Source organism: Caloenas nicobarica, chromosome 5, assembly GCF_036013445.1.
Source record: "Caloenas nicobarica isolate bCalNic1 chromosome 5, bCalNic1.hap1, whole genome shotgun sequence".
Classification (NCBI taxonomy): Eukaryota; Metazoa; Chordata; class Aves; order Columbiformes; family Columbidae; genus Caloenas; species Caloenas nicobarica.
Genome location: NC_088249.1, coordinates 23,021,608 through 23,046,806, shown reverse-complemented (window position 1 = coordinate 23,046,806; position 25,199 = coordinate 23,021,608). Strand labels below are relative to the sequence as shown.

General features: G+C 45.8%; 1 protein-coding gene across 4 annotated transcripts in view; it reads left to right on the top strand.

Annotated features, from left to right (window-relative positions):
• Positions 1-24,664, top strand: part of ADCK1 (aarF domain containing kinase 1) — an 80,437-nt gene extending 55,773 nt beyond the window's left edge. For 3 of the 4 annotated variants that reach the window (XM_065635768.1, XM_065635766.1, XM_065635767.1), the window contains 6 exons: positions 1,779-1,937; positions 5,805-5,921; positions 17,639-17,788; positions 18,037-18,234; positions 21,938-22,131; positions 23,592-24,664. In XM_065635768.1, the coding sequence (XP_065491840.1) occupies positions 1,779-1,937; positions 5,805-5,921; positions 17,639-17,788; positions 18,037-18,234; positions 21,938-22,131; positions 23,592-23,763 (990 nt within the window). In that variant the 3' untranslated portion in view covers positions 23,764-24,664. The remainder of the gene's footprint in view (positions 1-1,778; positions 1,938-5,804; positions 5,922-17,638; positions 17,789-18,036; positions 18,235-21,937; positions 22,132-23,591) is intronic. The other variant, XM_065635769.1, reaches the window with a different exon arrangement.
• Positions 24,665-25,199: the final 535 nt, after the last annotated feature.

Sequence of the window (25,199 nt, the reverse complement as noted above, 5' to 3'; positions counted from 1 at the left end):
GATGGTCTTATTTAGAGACTAATGGGAAGGAATCTGTATGGGAAAAGCTAGATGGAAAATTCCTAAATTCACCTGAGGTTTCATAACCTCAGCGCTGACTCTTTAAAAATCAGTACAGCATCTGATGAATCCAGAGAGAGATACCTCACTGCTCTTATATCAATGCTTATTTCAAGACAATATGTTAGACAGATGTCAGAAAAGGGACAGGCTAAACACTCTTTAAGTATGTCCCTGCTGATGATCAAGTTGGCAAATTGATTCAAAAGAGCATTTAAAGGAAGGAAAAAACAATGCATGAATTTTCTCACATCAGGCACCAATGAAATAATCCTGCAGCCCATATAAAGTTTATGTACACATTCATGAAGATCGCTGGTTACATTTCATTTGGGTGACATAAATTTGAAAGGATTTATGCCTCTAGATATAACAGTAGAAATATCATTCAATAGTGTCTGGAACCTGGTGATTACATTTTTAAAGGAACATTGAGTTTGGAGCTGACATTTAGATAAGAAAAGTAGAGACAGGGGTGGAGAACAAATGTTTTCACACAGCTGAACAGGAGCAGTGATGGTTCATAAATTTATTTTTTGTCATACATTTCCATGATAGCAGCTTTCTGTGTGTGTGCTTTAAATGTTCCTCCTGCAGTGCAGGAATTCCCACCGCAGTGGGGGAGATCTAGGAAGGGAAACTGTCCAGGAACACACACTGATAAGTCTGTTTTCATTTTCAGATGGATGTACAGAACAAGTAAGATAAAGACAGGAAGGTGGATTGCATTTTTGTGTTTTATTCTTGTTTTATGACTCAAGTTGTTAAAAAACCCAAACAAATTATTTTGCTTAAGATGTGGTCCAAATTGTCAGCTTGTGTAGATTTGTGACAGTGGTTGAGAAACTGGGCCTTCATTTGAGCAGAAAGCATGCTTAGCTGCTGTGCAGCTTTGATTATTACACCAAATCACATAATCTTGATTTTCTTCAGGACACACAGCCCGTCACTCGCCCTTTTATTAAATGTTGCTGTAAACAAATGTTTCTAGGCACTTTTCAGCTGGGCTTTTCAAGTCTGTGTGCAGCTGAATACCTAATTACTTTAAGAAGAAGAGGATGCCAGGTGGTGGATCTATGATATTTAGAAAAGACCACGTTAGCATCACTGAGGATGGCTGTGACTGACACCGAGGGGCAAATCTTCCTCTGATCCCCACCAGGAGTGTCCTTTAAAGATCTGTAGCCTACTATCTGTATCTGAACTCCATTATCTTCTCTGAACTGCTGGGTGCGTTTTCTGTGCTAGCAAATTCTTACTCAGCAGCAGAAGAAGTAATGTAGAGGTGACAAGTCCTACTTTAGGTCTTCCTCTTCTGCATTATTTGGGGGCTGTTTGTATGAAGCCAGACAATGACTCTTAGAATTACAGGACTCAGAAGAGAGTTGCTTTTGGGCCCTCCCCTTGGTGAGATCTTCTCCAGGGCTTTGCTCTCTTATGTTTAGGCAGCAGGCAGCTGGGCTCTCTTTGGTGTCTGTGCCATCATTCAACTCCTATATGTGCCTGTGTGGAATGGCAAGCCAACATTTTTGTTACAAGACCAAGGCCTGACACCACATTTTGTATTATGATACTGCAGGAACCCTACAAGCCCTTGGGGTGCAAATTGGGTTTTTTTTCTGTAAGTTACGTGGAATGATCCTATCAAAACAGCGCTGTGTGTAGCTGCGTGGCTTTGGAGCTAGGGTGGAGCTGATTGTCTGTTTCTTTGTTCTCAGGTTCTCCTCTTGGTTGTGAAGCAGATCTTTCCAGATTTTGAGTTCATGTGGCTGGTGGAAGAAGCTAAGAAGAATCTGCCCTTGGAGCTGGATTTCCTCAATGAGGGCAGAAATGCTGAGAAGGTTGCTCATATGCTCAAGAACTTTGACTTCCTGAAGGTGAGAGAACACATATTTCTGTGTATGTATGTGCGTTAATAGTCTCACTTTATGCCTCTTGTACACCTCATTCACCACTTGGAGGAACCATATAGAGGGAGAATGGAGTTCAGTTGTTGTCCATCCTAGACCGCTCTGCTGATAGGGACCAGAAGCTGCTTCCTCCTCGTCTCTTTCCTGCTGTAGGCACTGTAGATTGGGTGAGGAGTGGTGGTGTGGGACCGTCAGTCTCTGGAGCCTGCTACTCATTTTCCCGAACACAGGTACAGAGACCTGTGAATTTGCCATTCTTTGCTGAGCCATCTGCTGGTACCTTTTCCTGGGCTTTATCCCAACTGAGGGCGAGAAATAGACATAAAACAGAAAAGCTAGACTGAAGCTGATGATGTCAAGTAGGATTTGGGAGACTGTGTATCTTAGGAGGAAGCATGTCTGCATGGATCCTTCTTCCTGCAAAAAAGCACATTCTTACTCTGGAATTGAGCATACATCCTTCATATGCATCTGTGGCTAGTGCATTCCTGTTACACTTCATACAAAAACTCAACTGCTCTTCCCTGCTTACACTCTTACCCCACCTCCCCTGCTACACACTAAGGTCACTGTCAAATGTCTCAGGTAGAACCAAACATGTACACATCTCATTCTTGGAAAGACATAAACTCATCTTCAAACTTGCACAGTCACAGATCGTTTGCTGACACACAAGAGGCAAAAGCCTTCACTGTGTGCATTCTGGAAATACATAAGTATGGTAAAGCACAAAGTGCTGTTGGCACGGTTACTGACATAACTGCATTTGCACATATGCAAAGGCAGCAAAAAATGCATCGTCCTTTGGGCTCTCCTGCATACACACATGAAAATAAGGTTTTCACCTCCTGTTTATGCAGAAGTCTCAAGATGGAAGTGACATATGTCTGAAATGAGGTGAGTTTTTGTTAGACTTTACAAGCTGGTGCATCCATTTTTCCCTGCTTCCTCTGTGCAAGGGCTATAATTCCTTGTCACCTGACTCCAGGTTTGAGACAGTCCCTTTGGAGCCCAGTGGCAGCAGTGGCCTTTCTGTAGACACAGATAGCTAAAAGCCACCAGGGCTACAGAAGGCCGAAGGCCAATGATTTTGCTGAGTGTGCGCTTATCAGAAGTGATGCACCTTGGAGAGCTGTATCCGTTGCAGCTGTAACTAGGATACTGTGAAGTAAATCCCCATGGAGACGGCCAATTACCTCCTTGCTGGGTTAAGGAGCTATCATGATATCGATACGTGTAGCAATAACAAATGGCTCGAGATGGCTAAATAATGGATCCTCCTGTCTGACCTGCCAATTCAGAGACGTGTTCATCACCCAAAAGCAACAGAAGAATTGTGCTGCTGTATCATTAATTTTCCTAAACACGCTAAAAAGCTAAGAAGTGGATTTTGTTCTATGAACCTGTTTGAGCTTTTAAAGCCTAAGATAAATTGTTTCCGCACACTAGCATTGCAGCCAAACATCTGTGAGTAATTAAAAAAATCACTGAAGAATTTGGCTGTGAGTGAGAGAGGCATCTCTGAGAGCATGGATAGTGCTTTACAAACCCACTGACTTGCCTCTGTAAATCTGGAGACAAGAGTGAGCGTCATCTGAAATGATATAAGGCAGCAGGGATCAGTGAGCTAGACGGGCTGGGGAACGATTAGCTTTGGAGTTGATTTGCTTTTTCACCAATCTAACTCTGCAAAGAATGGACACCCAGAGAACCTGGGATGGCTGCAATCCCCCTTGGACATAATGGATCCCTGGCGTCAAAGTCCATGCAAAGTTAGCATGCAAATTATGCCCAAAGTGTGGAATGAGGAGACTGAGGGACACTGGAATTGCTCAGCAAAGGAGTCTTTGATCTACAGTGTCATATACATGGTGAGGTAGAAGTAAGTGACACTGGGAAAATGGTCTAGGACAGGAACAGCAGAGGAGGCAGATAGTTTGGGAGAGACTGAGGCACTGTCAGTAGTTGCAAGCAGAGTATGAAACAAATGCTGCATATTCAGGAGTTATGATGAGCAGCAGTGGCCTGGCTGGTTCCACTGGCTTTGCTTGCACTAGGTGGACAACACCCCTTACCTCTTCCTGTCCTGCCCCAGGGCGCTGGACCCTTCCAGTGTGCGAGTCTTGAGTCCACAGCCAAGTTAGGCAGGTGAGGAGAGGGGGCTGCACAGCTGGCCCTCTCTTTGCAGGATCCAAAACGTGGCTCTGTACTGGGGCACGGTAATGGGAATAGGTGGAGCGTGTACCTGCATGTCTTCACCTGTGTGCAAAGGAAAATCTGGACAGCTTGAGAGACACACAGAGTGACATGAGGATTATCCAAAGAGAACTTCAGCAAAGGGACTCTTGACAGTTGGGGATTTCAGCACAGAAAGAATTTGGCTGGAGAAGCTGGAAAAGGGGCAACCAGACTGAGTGATGGCTGCGTCACTGCCTCCCTGGGTGACAAGGGGCCTCTGACTTGTACCTCAGCTTGATTTACTGCAGATGGAATGAAAAGTGCTTTGACATTTTACACTCGTTACTGTGTCACATTGGCAATAAGATAGTTAAGGGTCTCCCAGGGTTTCTGTGACAAGCCTCTTATTTGTGACACTTGATTTTTCTCCCAGTTCAATTGCAGATGGCCTAAGTACGCAGGGTTTGTCAGCTCAAAGGCGTTAGTGTTCCAAGGGGCACTGTGGAGATAGAATTTATGACAATGGCTTATCATTTTTAGAGCTGCATAAGTGGCCCCTGTGCGTAGCAAACGAGATGCGGTTCCTGTCTAAAGGAGCTGAGTGGATGATTCAGAAACTTGCAATAGGTACTAGTTAAACAGCACAGCTAGAGGAGCTGCAGAGCAGATAAGAAAGCTCTCAGACATCAGTGGGAGATGGACAAAGTCTTTTAAAGCGGCATCTGAAATGTTGCATGAGCATAGATCCTGCTACTGTTGAATTGGTGTGTTGTTCTTGCACACATTGCTGCTGTCCTGGGGAAGAGGCCAGTAGCTGGGTTTGCCTCTGTTAGGGAATAGACTGCCTTAGCCTACTGAATTATTTGGTATACTGCTTCTTATAGAATTTGCTTAGAAATTGCTTATAAATAACTCCTTAGCATGAGTAACTAAGTTTGCTATGAACTTTTAAACTTTCTGCCTTGTTAAGCAAAGAAGAGCCCCAGAATTTGTTCAAGCAGGAAGGCAAAGGAGCTTTTGAGCTTTTGCTTGTCAACAGGAGCTACATCCCTAGAGAAAAGTAAAGGAACGGAACAATGCATCTAAAAGAAGACAAGAAAGAGAAGAATGTTTTGGTTATTGCCAGGGCCTTGCTTTTCTCCCCAGCTGCAGGTGCAAAATAGCAGCTGAAGTTCAGCACTTTGATTGATGTCTGCTCTGGTTGGTAAAAAGACAAACAACTACCTGCAGAGATAAGAAATGGTCAGCCTGACAAAAATGAAGATATCCAATGAAGAACGAGGAGACCCCAGGCTCTAATTTTACAGTTGGCCCGAATTGATGCATGAGGGATGGGAAGCTTAGGTTGTAAGGACATAATTGCCCCATGTTTTCTTTATTCAAGGTCTTTCTTCTGGAGGCACCCAGCTTGAGCTGGTCTATGCTGTACATTATAAATAATTTATTTATTTAAGAAGAATTTCTGGAAAACATGGCTGGGTCTCTGCTTCAGGAAACTTAGGGAAAATAAACTTCCTTAACGCCTTCCCTGTGCTCAGGAGGAAAGCAAGTCCCCACTTCAGCCTCTTCTTCTTTTACTCCTTTTCTGGGTTGTGTGTGATATATTCTTTCTTCCTCAGTTTGTCATTTGACATAACCCATCTGTTCCTGTTTCAGGTCCCCAGGATCTACTGGGAACTCTCAACAAAGCGTGTCCTTCTCATGGAGTTTATGGAAGGGGGACAGGTGAATGACAAGGCCTACATGGAGAGGAATGGCATCAATGTCAATGAGGTAGTTTCTCAGCCATCTCTGAATTGGGCAAGATGGGCAATGCAAAACTGATGCTGACATCAACTCAAGTTGGTGCCGAATAGAGGCTGATGGGACAGTAGAGGGCAGAAAAGGGAGCACATACAGATGTGAACGGAGCAATCAATCTGAGAGATGTCAGTTCTTGTGCTTCTGGGAAAAGTACATAACCCCTTTTGGGGAGCACTCTGCACAGCTAGAGATATCTCCAAGAAGTCAGACAGTGAAAGATGGCCATGCTCTTATATTATATACACCCATGGTTTGGTGCAGGATGGCAGTTCCTGTTATCCTAAAGGAACTTCAGCTTCTGATTCTTTTTGTCCCTCTTCCTCCTTTCTCTTTCTTCTGCACTAGCTTTCTCCTGGGCACATGCGTGGGATGTAGCTTTTATATCCCAACAACTATCACCTTATGAAGAAGATATAAATCAAAGTCCTTACATGATCAGTTATTGGAGTACTGGAGTCTCAGCCATGGTGCTTTTGCTTAATTCTCTGACATGAGTTACTTTCTTCTGCCTTCCAAAATCTCTCTTTTTCTTCCAGATGCAACAGTTTTCTTCTTTGCTTCCTGGTCCTGTATTACTGTGTAGTTTGCAGTCCTTCATTAAACAGCTGCCAGGTTTCATCCCCAGAGAGGTTACGTTTCCCTGATAAGTGAAGTAATTTGTGTGTGTGGCATGAAGTCGAGAGAGCACTTTAGATTCTCTGTGGCTGATTGATCCTTGCAGAAAAGAAGGTATAACTTCCCAGGAGGACTGAGAAGATGCCTGGGGAAAGGGTTTTGAGCCATTGGACAGTGTGTCAAGCCACCCCTCCCAGTCAGTGAGTGCTGATTGAGGCACTGCTGCTCACCTTTCCCCTTGTGCCCTGTTGATGAGCCTCAAAGCTGGACTTGGTTGACTGTCTATCAATGAACTACAGCATAAAATCAATTGTACTTAAATCTGTCCATCCACTTACCTCTGAAATCTGAATGCTTCCTCTCTCTCTGCTCTTCCTCCTCTCTGCTCCCTTTCTATCCATGGCAATGTTATGTGGCATCAGTTAGGGGACATGACAAAGACCTCTCAAGGGAGTGGAGTTGTGGGGCATACCAAACTCACAAGGAGACAACATTAAGTGTATCTTCTCAGCTGCCTCCCTAAGTTAGCATGCAGCTCTTTCTCAGCATAAAGAGCTCAGCCATGCTACAGCTGGAGGACTGAATAACCTGCCTGTTTCTCTGCCTATTTCTCTTTGCCTCTTCCTTTGCTCTTGCACTCAGCAGAAGTTGTGAGACATTTACCAGTAACTTCTGCAGGCAGAAGGGCAGGCACCTTTTCATGTGTTTCTCCACTGAAAAACAGGAAAGGAAGGTCTAAGGTTAAAGTAGATTTTGAGACTGTCTTTCCATTGTAATTGTGATGAACAAGCTCAGGCCAATGGGCAATAGTGAATGACACTCTTTTTCTGTGCGAGATGTCCAGTTCATTTTCATTCAAGGGACTTCTTAAATGAATACAACATCACCTGCAGATAGTGCAGTCTCTCTCCCTTCACGCCTCCATTATGAAGACGTTGGAGCATTTGGGTCACTGGTTTTCCTCCTCTCTCCTTTCAGGGCATCACAGAGGTCATTGTCAGCTGATCAGAGGTAGACACAATTAGTTCTCTGTGTCTATTTTGTGCCGATGATCTTTCCTTGTATTTACCAAGGTAACTGCCTCAATGTTGCATCTGGTCTGCAAAGACACCATAGTGTGACTCGTGAGAACATGAGAACTCATGGACTTTGTTATCAAGAGAGATTTTAAAAGCCTGGTCCATGGCAGAGCACCCAGTCAACTCCATTCACTCAGCCAAAATAACTCGCTGAAAGTGAGAGAGTCATTTATTTGAGTGAATTTATCCTATCGTTTCCTTCTGCTATAAAAGCAGAAGTCAAATCTAGCCCTCAGCACTCAGATATGAAAGTGAATATTCCTTAAGGCTTGAAACAATCCTAGAATGCTTAAAGATCACCTAGTTCCAACTCCTCTACCTGGGCAGAAAGGCTTGTCTTGATGGATTAGCAGGACTCCTGAGCAATATTTACATTCAGATTTTGAGCTGGGCTTCCTCACAGTTCTTGGACAGCAGATCCATTCTGAGATTGAGGTAACCAGCAGAGCATAGCTCCCTGGGACTTTGGTTGCTGCTTTACATTTTCTCAAACTACTGGAGATAGCAAGCTGTCTGGAGAAGCCCAGGGAAGAACATTCTTTCCTGTCTTCCCTGGCTTTCTCCAGCCAGCCAGGGTGGAAAATTCAATAACTGCAGCCTTTCAGTGGCATATTTTGCTGCCAGTATGTACCAAAATAAAGTAGAGAAGCAGTTGATTTCAGTTTTTCTAACTTGCAGAGGCTTTCGCTTGTGATGGGGGAGATTTAGGGTGAAAATTCAGCCCATTCTTTTGTTCATCTGCCCCTTTGGGAAGATCATTTTGTGATGTCTTGGTACAATAGGTTCCATGCAGCAGTGAAGACACATATTTTTCCTGATTCTCAGCTGGTCTCTAAATGATGGCTGAGATGTAATTTAAAAGAAGTTACCAACAGACTTTTACTACCGCAAAGTATAAGTCTCAGAGGTCTGTGGCAATCTGTCACAAACTGGTATATGGTATATCTGGTATGTGATGTTGTTATTCAGCTTAGCGGTAGGACTAGACGTTCCTGCAGACTTTCTCAGTGCCTCTGATGAGCTATTCTTTCCTCCTTTCCTCTCTTCACCCCCCAAAATATATGATTACTTTTACTGATTACCAATAAAGCAACAGTGCAAAGGAGGGAATACCGAGGCTGTCAGAAGCGTGTGATGGGCAACAAGATCTGTTGTTATGGCCACAGTAAGATGAGGTAGCAGCAGTGCATACCCCAGACTGCTCGTGGCAAGGTGCAGCAGATAGGGACAGATATGTCTCAGGGTCATTATTGGCTGCTGCTGTTGATGCCCTGGGTGAAGAACTGCGCGGCAAGCTGGTGAAGTGAGCAGGAGGCAGCAGACACTGAAAGGAGCATGGGGAGTGGGTGGCAATCCAGGTTTTAAAACTATGACACAACTTATAATATGCAGCAGTTCTAGCTTTCAAGAGATGCATTAGCTCCCTATAAATCACCTAAATGTATGTATGTATGTATGTATCTATCTATCTATCTATCTTACTCCATTTTTGTTTTACTGGGTGGAGGGAGTCTTCACTAAGCAGGATTTCTCTTGTGTGACAATGCAGCCTTGAAAAGCAAGCTGAGCCTCTCTCCTCTAAATGGAAAGGATCCCCGAGGTGAAAGCTCCCTTCAAACCAGGTTACTGACATTTACTTAATACCATCTGTAGCAGGATTATCATTAAAGCTACCCAAAAGCACATTAATCTCTCTGAATCCGTCCAAGCGCTGGATTGTAATGGCATTTAATCAGAGAAGGCTTTGATTTCTAAAGACAAGTGCAAACACTGAAATATCTGCCTGTAGAACAGTTACTTATTCATGTCCAAGTGTAGCTGAGGATGAGCATGCAGCTGGGATACTGACAGCGGGAGGGAAGCCTGGAGGGTGGAGTTATCAAATGAATGAATTGCATGAATTTTGAGGGAAGACCAGGCCAGGGCAGAGTTAAGAAGGGGGGCATCTGGAAACTTGGCTGTTCCTTTTTCAAGAGACAAGAGCATTTACAGCCCTGGTTGGGAGGATACATTTAGAAAAGATGGATGGAGCAGGGAAAGAAGAAAGAAATGAGGCTGAGGAGCTCTCAAGATGTTCGTAGCATACTGTATGCAAGAGGGAAGGGAGGACAGCAAGGTTACATAGAGCATGGTCTTCTAAACAAGATCCCAAATGGCATAAATGCTCCTTTTGCACCCATTCTCATTTTATCTGATTCATTTAGAGAGACCTTGTCTATATACAAATCTTTACATTGTCTCTGATCTGCTGCATGGGTCCCTCCTTGTTGATGCCTGTCTCAGCAGAGGCTCCTGGATCAGCTGGCCGTGGGAAATGTGGAGCTTACAGATGCACTTCTGACATTTGCCGTATTGTCACCAACTAACCAGCCAGCTCAGGTAGCCAAGTGGAGAGTCCCCCATGGTCACCCTGGCTTACATTTGCGTCAGGGGAAGGAAACGATGCCATGTACTTCAGCTCACTAAGAGCCTGGTCATGAGCTGTGGATGATTCAGAAGTCAGGGAAGTGTTTTGTCCAGCTGAGAAGTGAAAGCAAACAGCTAAGGTACTTAAGATGAGCTACTGTGTGCAATTATTGCCATCTGTCACTTCATGCTATTGTGGCTTTTTGCCTCCTTCTGTTACTAAACGGGTTCTGCACTGAAACAGTATCTCTTATCTCGATTTAGAGCCCAGCTACCTTCTCATGGCTGACAGCTTTGCAACTTGAAATATGCTTTCAGTGTTGGATTTACCCTTCTGCCGAGAGTCAGGAACTGCTGCGTTGTAGCTGCTAAAATTTAAGTGGGGTTTCCCGGGGTGGGATCCCTTTGTCAGCACAAGTGTGGAAACCTCTCATGTCTCAAGTATTTGTGCTTATAACACTCAAGTATTAGATGAAATGGAGCATGGAGAAGAACATTGTTCCTGGGGAAAATGGCTATTGCTCTTTGCACCTGCTGATTTAGTCTGGGGAGAGGTTTCCTTGCAGATTCTCCTATGCTTCCTCTTGTCTGAAGCTTAATAAAAATTCACAAGGCACTGGTAAGAAAGGATAGTGATTTCTGAACTGTTCAAAGACACCAGCCAAAAGAGTTAAATTACACACAAACTTGTTTCTTACTGGAAGTCAGTCTCAAGCATCAGTGTCAATCAATTGCTTAAGTCTCAGCAAGATGCTTTATATTAAATCCAAGGAAATAAAACTAGATTTAAAGGGAAAATTATCTCCGTGGCCATTTTGGGTGTGACAGAGATGCAAGAAACAACTAAATGAACAATGACTGGTCTTCTCTACCTGTGTCCTTTTGAGAATCTGTAGAAACTTATCAAGTTATTCCCTCAGTTCCCGGGGCAGATGAGTCAGAATATTTCTCCCCACTCAAATACCGTGGAAGATGGGGCATTGAGCAGGAAAATGATTTCCTCAGTCCCCAACAGAGAGTATGGGGCATGCTAGGAGTACACTCCAGGAGTCCTAAAAACTGTTCCTGTATCTTGATGGCATTGTGTGTGTCCAGACATGACCTTGCTGTGACACTAGATCAGTGCATAGTAATAGTACTGCATTACAGAGCACTGTGTTTTGATCCTCATGACTGGATCACAGAGGGCAGAGTGTGAAATCTGATCCCTTGTGTGTGACCATCCTAATCTGCTATGGACAAGAGCCATTTTGGAGCAGCGACACAGCAGGGTCCAAGTTGTGGCTATTCACCATCCGCACCCTTTGCTAATTTGACACCAGTTTAATTAGGCAGGATTGCCCTAGCAGGATTAAGCAAATGCTTATATGATGCCTGTAATAACAACAATGGAAAAAAGCAAAAACCCAATACACTCTTCAATCCAATTAACCTTCGATTAAGGTTCCAAAATCAATGCTATTATTTTGGCCCGAGGAGGTAATATTGAGTACTGAGAAATGAGCTGCACAACGACCTTTACTTTTAATGAGATCAATAGAAGTTAGTGTCACCATCTCTTAAAATAATTGGCAAATATTACGGCCAAATTAAGGCCAGAGACTAGTATCTGCTCCTGATCTAAAGAGACAGTCACAAATGGAGGGGGAACAGGAGGGATGATGCCCTATCAGGCAGTTTCATCTGGGACTTATCAGGAGCAGGCGGTGAGATCAGCTCTACAGTGACCACATCACAGGATTTTTTTTCTTTGCCTTTCTTCTTCGTGTAAGTTGGAGGCATGGAGCCAAGACCACTCCTGCTTGCTCACATGGCCAGGAAAGTGACTTTCCCTGGATAACAGAGGCTGGTTTGTTACATTGCAGCTACCCATGAACATGATATATGTGCTGTCTTTTTATTGCCAGGGTATTCATAGGCTCAAATTTGCACACGCTCTATCCTTTCTGAGAGGTTTCTTGCTATTTGTTGCATACTGATGTTTGTAAATATACTAATTTGTGATGGGTTTTCCAGTGTTTTGTTACTGTCAGGTTGCGCTGTCAGCTGGATGTGCTGACAGGGGCTGGTGTGTGCCCAAGGTTTGCTGCTATGGGGCTGTATGCAAGGGTTATAACACAGGTTCATCAAAAGTAGCTCACAGTGGATCATGCGAGGATAACAGGTTGTCTATGCTTTCAAAACTGATGGCAGCAGCAGTTTGCAGCTGTGTACGTATACAGGAAGAAATATATCACTGCTGGTACCTATACTGCAGCTTGGGATCCTCTGAATTAGATGACAGAAATGCAGTAGGTGTACTTGGTAAAATACTTGGTACACTGGATATGAATTGGTCAACTAGAAAAGGTGGGAATTAGCAGGGAAATTGTAAAGTAGGTAAGAAACTGATAGAAGCAATGGTGGAGAGAAATTACCGTAGTGGAGTTTTGTGCAGTTTGCTCCTCAAAGTGATCTTATTTAGTAAATTCAGTGGTGACCTTGACACAACAGAACTGTGTGAAGGAGGTTGTTGATGACACCAAGTTGGGAGGTTCTGTCATTGTAGAGGAGGATCAGAGCAGCAATAGCACCTTGAGGACTGAAGTGACAGAAAGAGAGAAAAACCAGCAATACCAAGTAGAATCCATGCACTTAAAAACTAATGAGAAGAGTTTCTTAAATATGCTGGGAGTTTATCAGAGTGAGGTGCCATATTAGAATTAGCTGTGGGATATTAGTCAATCGCAGGGTGTGTGTTTCCAGTGCAGTGTGACTGTGTAAAAGGCAGGTTGACTCCCAGTACACGTCAGATAAAGGTGCATCCTGTAGAAATGGGGCGGTATTTATGCTGATAATAATCTTCTTGGTGAACACATTGGAGTAGTAAATACTGGGAAGGGACTGGTTAAACTCTAGGGTTATGTTAGCACAGGAAATAATGGATATAAACTGGACATCATTAAAATTAGACTGGGATTTAGGGGAAAGTTTCCAGCCATCTGAAGAGTGAATTTTTGGAACAACCTCTGAAGTCATACTTGCTGTCACTTATTTCCAGTGAACTTGACCAGTTTATAGAGAGAATGTTTGACACTGTACAATAAGGATCCTCAGTGCCTGCACTGCATTTTTATTTTCTTCTGTATTGGCTTGTAACTCATGTAGGATACTTTGTGACATGTGGCATCCTTGCCATACTGAGTACATAAAATGAACATCATTTGCTTAGTTTGGTGAAGAGTTACTCAGAGTCTGGCTGTTATACATGTCACTCCATTGTTTTTCTCCAGGCTGCTGCTGACTCTCCATTTCATCATCTGCAATCTGCTTATTCCTCAGTTAAATTTTTTTCAAAATTAAAACATTGGGCTGAAAACGTTTGGTTTGCCTGACACAGTGTCATGGTCGTGTCACGTAATATGGCAATGGCAGGTTGCTATTTGCATTGACTGGTGAGGCCACAGGCTCACTTGGTGACTGTAGTCATCATGTTCTGCTGCAGCACAGCCAAATTGAACTTCCTTTAGGTAATAACACAGCCCCTGGCAATAGGCAAGGACATGCCTCTGGCCAGAGTCTGGTGTCATCCTGACATATCAAGCTCAGCTTTGCATACTGACTAGCATAGTTTTTTTCTTATGTGTTATGCCTAAATTATGCTGTTCTCGATTACACCCCATTCTGCCTAGATGTATTATAATATTTCTTGTAGCACATCCAGTGCTACAAGTGCTTCTACTTCCTTGCTCTTCAAATCTTTTAACATCTGTAGACTGTTCATCCTCCACCATTCCTTAGGCAACTTCAGAATCTTCAACTCTTTTACTATTTTTCCCCAAGTAAATTCCTCCTGCATCTTGCCCATTTATTTGTTTTCTCTGAACTCACTCCGTGTTGTCTGCATCTCTCTCTTAATGAGGTGTCTAGAAGTGAATTCAGGATTCCAAAGGTGATACTTATTTTTTTACTATGTGCAGCAGAACAATGCTGGGGGACTGTGGTAAAGATAGGGGCCTCGTGTTAGATGATCAACAGGGAAATGTTACACAAATTAAGGAATGATGACCTCTCAGTGTCATAACAAGACACCCATGGTCTTTGCTTCTGTAAATCACTGCAACCTTTTGTCTAATTTGCAGTGCACCTTCACCCTGAGGTTGTACACAGCCTAAATGCATGCTAAATTCCTCCTTTCTCCTGAGTAGAGGTTTTCACATGTTCATTTTCTCATTTCACCTGCCTGCATTCTTCCAAAGTGAGTTCTTTATATGTTATTTATCTAGTGGCCTTCTCAATAAGGGTGAAACAAAGGCCCATAGTGATGGGGCATAGTACTGGAGAATTAATGTATATAAAAGTGTCATATTAATTTCCTAAAGCTTTTCTCTAGAAACATGAACTCTTCTGTCTGAATTGTAGTGATAGGTTGCTATTCACATATTACACTCTCAGCCCTAGAAATATGACCTTTCTTTGTTGTTTAGAATTCTACAATATTGATGCTTTCTATCAATTTAATTTTTATCTGCCGTGGTTTACCCTGAGCTAGCAATACAACCACGACAGCCACTCACCACCCTCCCCCCAACCCAATGGGGAGAGAATCAAAAGGGAAGGGAGAAACTTGGATTGAGATAAACACAGTTTAATAAAATAACAAAATACTAATACACTACTAATAAACATATATATATAAAATAGAAGTAGAATATAAAATAAAAGATACTCAATGCAATTCCTCACGAACTCCGTCCACACTGAGCAGCCAGTCCCAGGAAGCAGCGCCTGATCCCGAACAGCTGATCGCAAAGAGGAAAAAGGCAGAAAAGCCCAGAGGCTTCTGCAAAATGGCAAAAGGCCAAACTAAATGTCCCGAACTGAACTCCCCTGGCTCCACCAAAAAAGAGCGAAGAAAAAACGCACGAGAGAGAAAATGCCTGAGAGCAAGCATGAGTGAGAACACCTGAGAGAGAGAGTGGAAGATCCTGACTCTCCTTAAATATGCAGCATGGTGCTAATGGGATGGAATGCTCTTATTGATCAGTCTGGACATTGGTCAAGCTCTGCCCCAGCCCTGCCCCACTTCCTTGATGCCTCACACCTCTGGGCAGAGGGCTCAGAATGTCCTTAGCTCTCAGACCAGAGCAATTAAAAACATTAACTCTGTCCTGGGGTATTATCTCTTGTTCTCAAACTATGTCCAGATGATGACTGTGCTAGCTATGAAAAAGAAAGGTTTCTAACTGCATGAAGAAAATTAACTCATTTTCAGTCAAACCAGCACATTATCCTATTTTAGAAGTATGTCAACAGACAAAAATATGCAAAAATACACTGGGTATTTTTTTCCAAAGTAAAGAGTGTTTATATACTTACATCATAAATCCCTGTAACATATCTTTTGTATGCTAACTAAATTGTACAGAATGTGTTCATCTTTCCTGAAGAAGCCCTAAAGTCTAGTTTCAATGAATTAACTACTACAGGTACTCAAGGCTGCATGCTGAGAAACGAGTAAATGAGTACACGAGGGAAGGGAGAGAGAATGAGGATCTTGCAGTGAAGACTGTCTTGTACCTGTGACGCAGCCTGTGGGTCTGAACACGGCTGTGACCCCTCCGTTTTCTTGATGAGGTGAGAGGGTGAATCCCAAACTGCTTTTATGTTGCATTGTGGGCTGCAAAAGGCCAGAACCACAGGTCTATTTAGTAACCTGTCTGCTGATGGTGGCTCAGGAGGGAAGACCTTCCCCGTACCTGGAGCCTACAGTCATAACAGAAGATGCTGTTGTGGGGGTGGTGTAGATAACTTGGTGAAAGGTGTTTTTGTGGGATCATAGAATATGTGAGACTGGAAGGGACCTCAGGATGTGTCATGTCAAAGCCTCCTGCTCAGGAGGGTCAGCTCTGAAGTCAGACCAGCTTACTCAGAGTATTATCCAGTCAGGTCTTGAAAACTCCGAGGATGGAGATTGCAGTCTCTCTCATTTCTTGACCTTCGCAACTTGGGCACTGTCATCATGGTTGATGCTACTATCAGTCGTGATGTCCAAGTTCATTCCTCCTGGTGTGCAGATTCCTGGGAACAACAGACTATCTTGGCACATCCTTGGACAGTCACCAAGTGCTACTCAGCTCTTCTAGGATGTCACAGCACCTGGTACTTCGGTCCTATCCAGTTTTAGAGCTTGTTGATCTATGTTAAGGAAGTCTATTCCCTAGCAATCTAGGAGGTCTATAAGTGTTGCTTCATTGCTCCAGTGATCTGAGCTGGTGATTCAGAAGGGAAATGTCTTTCCCCTCAGTTGGCACTTACAGTAACACCTGTGGGGCATTAGGGGAGCTGCACCACAGGAGACTGTGTGGCTGTGCTGCACCACCTGCGTGGGTGATTTGGCGTGGAGGCAGCATTCCCCATCATTCAGCAGTGGCTCCAGGTCCCCCTTGAGGAACGGAGGTTTGTCCCACCTGGTCCTACAGCTGTCCCAGTTGGTGTGATGCAGGAAGAGTTCCTGTTCTTTCTCTTGTAGTTACCTGGGCACTATTCATAACGGATGCTCTTCTTAGAGGTGGCTGCACATCAGAGGTGGGTGAAGCAAGCCCTTCCCTGTCTGTCTGGTTTTTTGCAGGATGCACTGTTTTTAGTATCTCCACTACCTCTTCTACCACTTCTGCTCATGGGGACAGCTGCCTGTTTGCTGCTTACTCTGTGTGGCTGGGGACATGGTTGGAATAATTTATAATGATTGTCTTTTAATTGCTTGTTCAGCACTCGTCTGTGGAGCACTGTGATGGCAGGGAGGGCTGGCAGTGGGATGTCAGGGCGAGGCTGCTGTGTTAGTGCATGGTGAGGGATTGATCCTGGGCCCTGGGGATGTTTGCGTGCTCCTGGGAGGTTTTTAACTTCAGTAATATCTCTTGGTAGTAAGGAGCAGTAGCACGGGGGGACACACAGCAGTGACAGGATGATTTAAACAGCCTTTCTGTGCTGCTTCATCTTCGCAGACATTGCAAATCAGATTAGCAGAGGACTGAGGAAAGGAAGGGGGAAAGTAGAGAACAGTGCGATGGAGGCAGGGGAGAGGAGAGGGAACCCATGTTCATTCTGGTAAGCAGATGGACAGGCTGAGTCTCCTCCCACCCCTTCTCCACTGGGTTCTGCTGCCATCCATGAGTGGAAACACCTGAGTCTTCCTTTGAGCAGTATCTCACCCACCCCAGCAGCTCTTTCCATGCCTTCCCTGTGAACGTGTTTTTCCCTATCTGCCCTCTCATTTTCCTCCTCATTACCAGAAACCCTATTCCTACCCACAGGTGTTTTCTCTTTTTTATGCCAAGCAAGTGTCTTTACATAACCCCTGACCCCACAAACACCTTCACGATGCCTGCTGTGTGAACCCTTCCCTGTATGCCTGGGATCATCCCTGGTAGATACCAGCAGCCACCCTGTGCATTTGTCAGGGTGAGGAGCTGCAAGAACTTATGGGAATGTCGGCACATGCCAGCCCCTCACTCCCCGCAGTGTTGGCATTTGGGGCTGCTTCCCCTCCCTGGCAGGCACCCTGCTATGGGTGGCAGGGTATGACCATCTCGTGTCTCCTCACAGATCTCTCGCAACCTGGGGAAGCTCTACAGTGAAATGATCTTTGTGAATGGCTTTGTGCACTGTGACCCGCACCCAGGCAACGTGCTAGTGAAGAAATGCCCGGCCTCTGGCAAGGCCCACATTATCCTCCTGGACCATGGGCTCTACCAGGTATGTTGGCTATGGGGGCTTCCAGGGCCTTGTGAGGCTGCCTGTGGGGCATCAGGCTGAAAGAGCACAGCCAGCAGCAGCCTTGCCCCCTAACGCCCTGTGAATACATTTTTCCTATTACTTCCATAACCTTCCAAGGATATTTCCTGGCTCTGAAATGGGGGCTAGGGCACAGCTAGGGGCCACAAGCTTTCTCCCTGATTTCCCTGTCCTCCGTGGACTTCTGGGGACCATGTCTCCCTCCCCAGGTGCTGAGCGATTCATTCCGTATGGACTACTGCCGCCTTTGGCAGGCCCTCATCAAGGCTGATATGAAGAGGGTGCAGAAGTACAGCCGACGGCTCGGGGCAGGGGATTTGTACCCTCTCTTCGCCTGCATGCTAACCGCCAGGTCCTGGGAGTCTGTCAACAGGGGCATTGACCGGTCACCAGTTTCAGCCAGAGAGGTAGGTACTGTGCACCCTTCCCTGTCATGTGCCCTTCCTTCTTCTCAGGTGCCTTTCTTTGTTGTAAACCACTTGTACCACCGATATCACAGCGATGGTGGGCCAGCCCTGTGGCAAATTCTGCTTTGATAGCTGAGCTAGAAAAAGCCAGAATTCCTGCAATGTGTTTTATAGTGACTGAACTTAATTTCCCAGTGTCACTTGTCATGGGCTGCTTAAATTCTGTATAATATTATAATGGTTAAGTATTCACCAGTTCTGGCAGGGGAAGCATTTGTAGATCAGCCTTTTCTTAAAAAAGTGTTGAATGCAGCTGTGCAGGGAACCATCAAGGAGGATAGGTTAAGGTAGAGGAGACATAAAGGCTTAGTGGGAAGACATGAGAAGGATAATGCATTATCACTATTCATGTAAATGACTATCAGCACTGATACAAACTCCTAAAAACCCTTGGAAATTACCTCCCGATCAGCAACCCTATTAACTTGGAGTCAAGGTTGCTTAACTGCAGATCCTGTCAACTCAATCACTACAAATCTAGGAAATTGCCACTTACATTCTCCACCCTTTCCTGTCCACACACGCTGGGATTCTTCTCACACCTCCTCACACTCCTGACAGGCACACACCGCCTTAAGAACAGTAGCAGCCCCTGCCAACTCTGCTGTTTTTAGAGATGACCATATAGTGATGTGATTTCAGCCAATGGATTAGTGTCTGTAGGTGGAAACATGTTGTACTCTATGATTTCTTTTTATCTGCATGCATTTGTAGTAGAGAGGATGAAATTAATTTAAGTAGTGTTATAATATTGTCCTGTGAAATTCTCTTCCGGAAGTTCCTTTGGGTTGGAATGTGGTGGATTTTGCTGCACTGGCTGGCCATTATCCATAGCAATGTGTAGGTCAGATACCTTGGGTAATGGGCCCCCTCTCTCCTAGTAATGCAAGTGCTTCCTACCTGAGTTAATTTTCTGCATATCAGAGATAATATAGTGACTGTCGAGCAGATCTATGCTTGATCTGGTGAGTTCTGGAGCTGGTAGCTCCAGAAGAAACATCAGAGGCACCAAGGCAAATTGACAGAGTGATGGCTCAAATACTACAAGGCCAGTGTTGAATCTGAGCTAATAAGCAATGTTTATCCTGAGCTGGCTTGTGAAGGTTATGCCAGAGGTATGACTGCAGCTGCATGGTTCCTCATGTGGGCTAATGAGCGTTGTCTCTGAGTCGAATTGCTTGTATAGAGCCAGCTCTGTTGTCTTTGCCTCCATGACACAATTAATGCTGAAACTGGATAATCCTGCAGCGGATAATGGAGATCTGAGCAGATTTGCTGTGGCATTAGGAAATGAGCCGCTACTTGCCCTTAGCTTAGAGGTGAATTTGAAAGATTGTGTCAGCAGCAAGAGCCAAGTGCTATCTAGGCAGGTAGCATCAGCATAGAGCTCTGGAGAGTGTGCTTGAGCATGTGTCAATGTGAGAGTAGCCTGTGAGACAATGAAGGAACCCTCCTGAAACAAAATCTTATCTGTAGTGCTATGTCCAGTCTGGGGTACTGCATCTTGAGAAAGATTTGATGAAACTGAAGCAAGTCCAGTAGGAAGCTACAAAGACTGGTGGTCAAGCAGAGATAACCCATGAGGTAAGCCTGAGCAAGTTAGGGCAGAAAGAGTAGAAAAGTGCAAGTTGAGAAGAGTTGTAGTGGTGATTTTCAAATCTATTGAAGACTGCTGCAAACAGGACAAGAAGTAATGGATTTAAATTCAGCTAAAGAGATTGAGATTAAACACAGGATAAGCCGGACCTAATGGCAAGTCCAGTGAAACGCTGGTGTGGAGGATCTGGGGAGGCTGCGAGTCACATCACTGGAGAGTTTTAGGAGCAGGCTAGTCAAATGTGTGAGGATTGCCATAGGCGTAGTTCTGCCTGCCTTAACCTAAGGCCAGGTAGCTGACCGCTCAGGGTGGCTGCTAGCTTCATCTCATCTCATTTTATGATTGTGTTTTGCTGCATCCTGCAGCAGCTTCAGCCACTGCAGCCAAGGGGCTTTTCTCAGGTCCTGTGGCACAGCTTATTTCTTCCTCTGCACATAGGCTTCACCCTTGACAGAAAGTGACAGTTCTGGTGACAGATCATGTGGTTGTTTTGTGATCTGTACAAGCAGCTGGAGCTAAAAATAAAAATAAAAGAAACAGGAAAGGAAACCTATGTGTGGAAAACAAAGTAGCCACTGGAGTGATGCTGGCTAGGATAAGAAATAATCAGGGAGGAATTTTCTGCCAACAAATAATGGAACAAAACATGTAACATTTAGGTGAGTGAAGTGTCTTCTTGCTGAAGCTTTGTGCATTTGATCAGTGTTTGAGGCAGGAGGACACAAATATTTATTTGTGAGCATCAAAGCAACCATGGTGGTGTGCGAACTGTGTACATCTCTGACCATCACAACCTGCACACTTGATTTGTGCAGGTCTGTTCCTTTATAATAAGTCTGAAGTTCACAAAGAGTGAGTGTGACATCCTGTATCATGAAATGTAGGCTGTCCATCCTTCATTCCAGAGAAGAGGAGGTTTTAGAGCTGTCCTTTCCCTTCCCCACAAAGCAGCCTGCCTCCTGTAAGAAGTCATTTAATGCTCCCTGAGTGCATCCTGCTGGATTCTGGAGATTTCAGATGTTCCAAGACCTCCGTTTGTATTTGCCAGTTCATGTCATGGCCTCTGTAGGAAGAGGTAGGGACATGGTAGGCATATGGGATCAGCTCCACACCACACTATCCTGCATTCACTGGGATGGTGAAGGAACTCTCAGATTTAAAAAGAGGCAGAGGAGTGGGGGCTGGCTGTCCTGTGTGCTGTGGTGGCTCATGTTTGGAGGGGAGCCCATCTTCCATGGCTTAGGCTGTAGCCCATCAGTTATCTCTGGGATCTTACTGTGGGCAGTTTATTTGTTGGAAGCTGGGGAACCAAGGAACACAAAGGGCCTTGGTCTTACACTCTTTCCTTAAGTGTCTGCTGCTAGCTGCTGTCAGACAGGGTATGGGTCTAGACAGACCCTTAGTATGACAGATGGCAGTTTTTGATCTTTTGGGTTAGCATGACACTTAACTGCATAATGCTTTCTCACCTCTGCTGAGCTGTGTTGAAAACAGAGGGTGAAACTAGGCCTTGGAAACAGCTGCATCAGTATAGCATAAAGCCGTCAGTCGCACAGGACAGCAAGAGGAGGAGCAGGCTGGTTGTCCTTGCAGCACTCCTCCACCTTCCTGAGACATCCTGTGCTACCTGCAGCTCTGCCGGCTCTGGGGCTGGTGAGATGAGACTTGGTCAGAAGGCTGCAAGGGCAGTAATGAGATGTGGTTGCTGTGGTCTGCCTGGGGCCAAGAACTGAGACAGCAGTGAGTGCCCTGTTCTCCTGAGAGGTTGTCAGTCCTGCCAGTGAGCAGACGGGGCCTTATCCCACTGAGAGGCAGATGAGATACGGCAAGAGTGATCTGTGACTGTGTAGTGGGTGCTTGTGACAGCCAGCTGTCTGCAGGAAAGCAGGACAAAGAGCTCTCTGGCTGGCCTCTCTGGGCCTAGAGTCATGGTTGGGAAAAACATCGTCTCCTCTTGCCAAAATCTCAGCTGTATCTGGACCTGGGTTTCCCACGCGCTCTCAGCTTCTCTCTCCTTTCTCTCTGACATGACCTGGCTGACCGCAGGATGTGGAGATCCGGTCCAACGCTGCTGCTTACCTGCCACAGATCACCCAGCTCCTCAACAACGTCCCCCGCCAGATGCTGCTGCTGCTGAAGACCAATGACTTGTTAAGGGGGATTGAGTCAGCCCTGCACACGCGGGCCAGTGCCAGCTCCTTCCTCAACATGTCTCGCTGCTGCGTCAGAGCAGTTTCCACGTGAGTCTCTTCTCCAGGCACCAGAGGTCAGATGTGGAGCAGCAGGGGCTGGCTGTTCCTGGGGGCTAGGAGCCAGGGGAGATCCCAGGGCCAGCAGGCCAGCCAGGGCCCAGTCCCACAGTAGCTGAGCCAGGTGAGCAGGACAGAACCTGAGATGGTGGTCAGGTCCAATCTCAAGTCCATATCATAATGTGACGTCATGGTGACAGGGCGGGTCCAAGGTCAAACCAGAAAGTCGAGCTGTAGATCAGGTCCAGTGGTTGTCAGGCAGGTCCATGGTGACAAGACAGTGCTGAGGTCAAGCCAAGAGGTCAGCATGTGCATTGAGGTCCGGGTCAAGGGGCTTCACAGCAGGGCATGAGCTGAGGACCATTACTCTTCCAGTATAGCTCAGGCAGGGACTGAAGGTGCAGGCCTGAGATTAACGGGAGCTCTTGGGCCTATGAGCAGAGGGTTGTGGGAGGTCCCAGGCTAGTTGAGGCCATTAAGGTTTATTCGAGCCCCCGCTCAGGGCTGTGACAAGACCTAACTTGACTGCTTGACCTCTTACTCTTAGCTATGGACCTCTCCCCCTCATTAGCACATCTGCTGTGGTCCCACCCCTGCTGTTATATGTCTCAGCCTGTGTCTGTGCTGTTCTCATGCCCACCAGGCTCTCCAGAGGGCAGATCTGTCACCCTGGGGCTGGGGACAGGGATGGAGTTGGAGGCCTTAGGGTAAGGGTTTAGAGTTTAGCCCCTCCAGAGGAGGGGAAGGGGCTTACTGCCCATTTCAGGCATCACCACTGGGAAGTGTTTGTGGGTTCAAGACATCTGCAGATTCACTGCTGCCAGTTTCTGCTGCCTGACTGAGGGGCTAGGGCTGACTGTGATGATCAGGCTGATGTTTAAAAGCCAGGAACAGGAGTTGTGCAAGTGATTTCCATCTGAGTCTTATGAGTCAATACACTTCTGCCTCAGATTCCTCCTCCTTGCAGAAGAAATAACAGTTATTTCTCTGACTGATGAAGGACCTACAAATCCCAGTTAACTTCTGCTTCTAAAGAACGGAGAATTACTTTTCCTGGAATCAGTGTGTCAGGATTGCTGGACTCTTACGAGTGTGCTACCAGGAAGGGCTATGGTGTGCAGCTGTCCCTGTTGGCTGAAGTGAAGCTGGGAATAGAAGCAGAGGATGCCATGGCCCAGGGTCACGATGTGCAGCGGGGTGAGAAACAGGTTCACAAGGGAGCAGGCTGTCTCTTCTGCCAAATTCGTGCTTGGAAGGCAGTCCCCGGCTCCTCAAGAACATCACCTGGAGAAAATCCCAACTCCCAGGTGTCCCCACTGCTGGTGATTCTCCAGACATGGGACATTCTCCTCCCCTGGGGAGGGTCAGTTGTACTGAAGATGTAGGACAGGCCTCCTTCCTGCCAGGCTGCGTCGTGCCCAATCTAATGCAGCTGTTTCTCTCTATTCTAGGTACCAGAGGAGCAAGAGTCACTCACTTTACAGGAGGGCCCAGATCTCTCTCACAGAAGCCCTGAGCCTGTGGCAGATCAACCTGTATGAACTCTTCCTGTGGCTGAAAGGGTCCCAGCTGGGGAACTGGGTCATTGCTCTCCTGAGCCGGATGCACCATTCCACGTACTGACGCGAGCTGGTGGGAGATGCCTGGGTGCTCACTCCCTTCTGCTCTCCACAGCACATTTCCCTTTCTGACTGTTTCTACCTATTCTGTGGGCTATTTTTGGGTCTTGTTCCACGTTACATGCTGCACTGTCCTTGCCTGTTACAGCATTAGCTTTTTCTGTGGCACTGAGAAGTGGAGTCAGTACTGGAGCTCTGCTGTTTCATGGTTTAGCAAAAGGAGGTACAGGATACTATGTGTCAGGAAGGGCTGGATATGTACTTTCCACTCAGATTCCAGTGGGACTGCACTGGAAGCAGAAGCCTCTACTTGGCTTTTTCTTAAACAAACTTACAGAATTTAAGAGAATCCCAACCCACCTAGAATGCCCCAAAACATTTCTCAGACCCTCAGAGAGAGGTGGTAAGTCCCTTGAAAATCTAATAGGGTTTATAATAGGTTTTGCATTCTCCTTAGTCTGATATCTGTTCAGGTGGGCAGGTTGTTTCCCAGAGGAGTCAGACCTTGTGGAGAGCTGGCACTAGGGCATCCTCTCCCTGAACCAGGGAAATGTGACCCTAATGGTGAGAGTGATGGACTTGGGGTCTGGCTTTCTGTGGTTCATCTCCAGTCCTGTCAGCAAGTGTCTCTATGTTTTTGGACTTTTCCTGGTCTGTTTCCTTGCACATGAAATGGGAGAAGGGAACAGTTGTCCTGCCTCTTTTCTGAAATTCAGAGAAGGCAGGAGGAATGACAGCTCAGGGCTCTGAAACTGCTGGTAATGTATGTGTACTGTACAGTAGTGCCACACAGCAAAACAAATGTGTTATGTCAGAGACCTTTTGGGGGAGGGATGCTTGGCTCTGCACTCATGGTGATATTTGGGTCTCTAACCTAAGTCCTGTTTCCATTTCTCCACTGAGTGATGCCATGCAGCATTATTAACTCCTTGCAAACCAAATGAGATGGCCTCTTGGTCTTTCTTCTTCCCAAGAGGTTTGTCCCCCATCCAGGTCCTCTGGTGCTGCATCAGATGGGCGTTGAGATGGGATGGAGGCGCAAGTGTCATTCTGCCGGAAGGACGCACCGCTCTTTGCCACCCAGATCCACGTTGAGCCTGCCTCCCTCCCTGTCTGGGAGAGCATGCCGTGGCGCATCTGTGAGACGTCACTCTCCCCGTGCCACGCACTGAGCATTTTGCCTCATCGCTACCTGTGACGTTTCACTGCTCCTGCCTCAGAAGAGAACCTGCCACTTGCTCGGTGGTGCAAGTGACAGGTCTGATGGCTCTGACTTGGCAACTATGGGACGGCTATGAGGAAGTCTCACCCAGAGGCCTCTTTTATGTGCGATATATTTGGGATCCTGAGAGACATCCCTGCTGCTTGTGAGGATTCCTGTAGCCAAGAAGGGTGGATGGAGGCGACTTCAGCGTTCTCATAAATTGTCTTGGTGAAAGG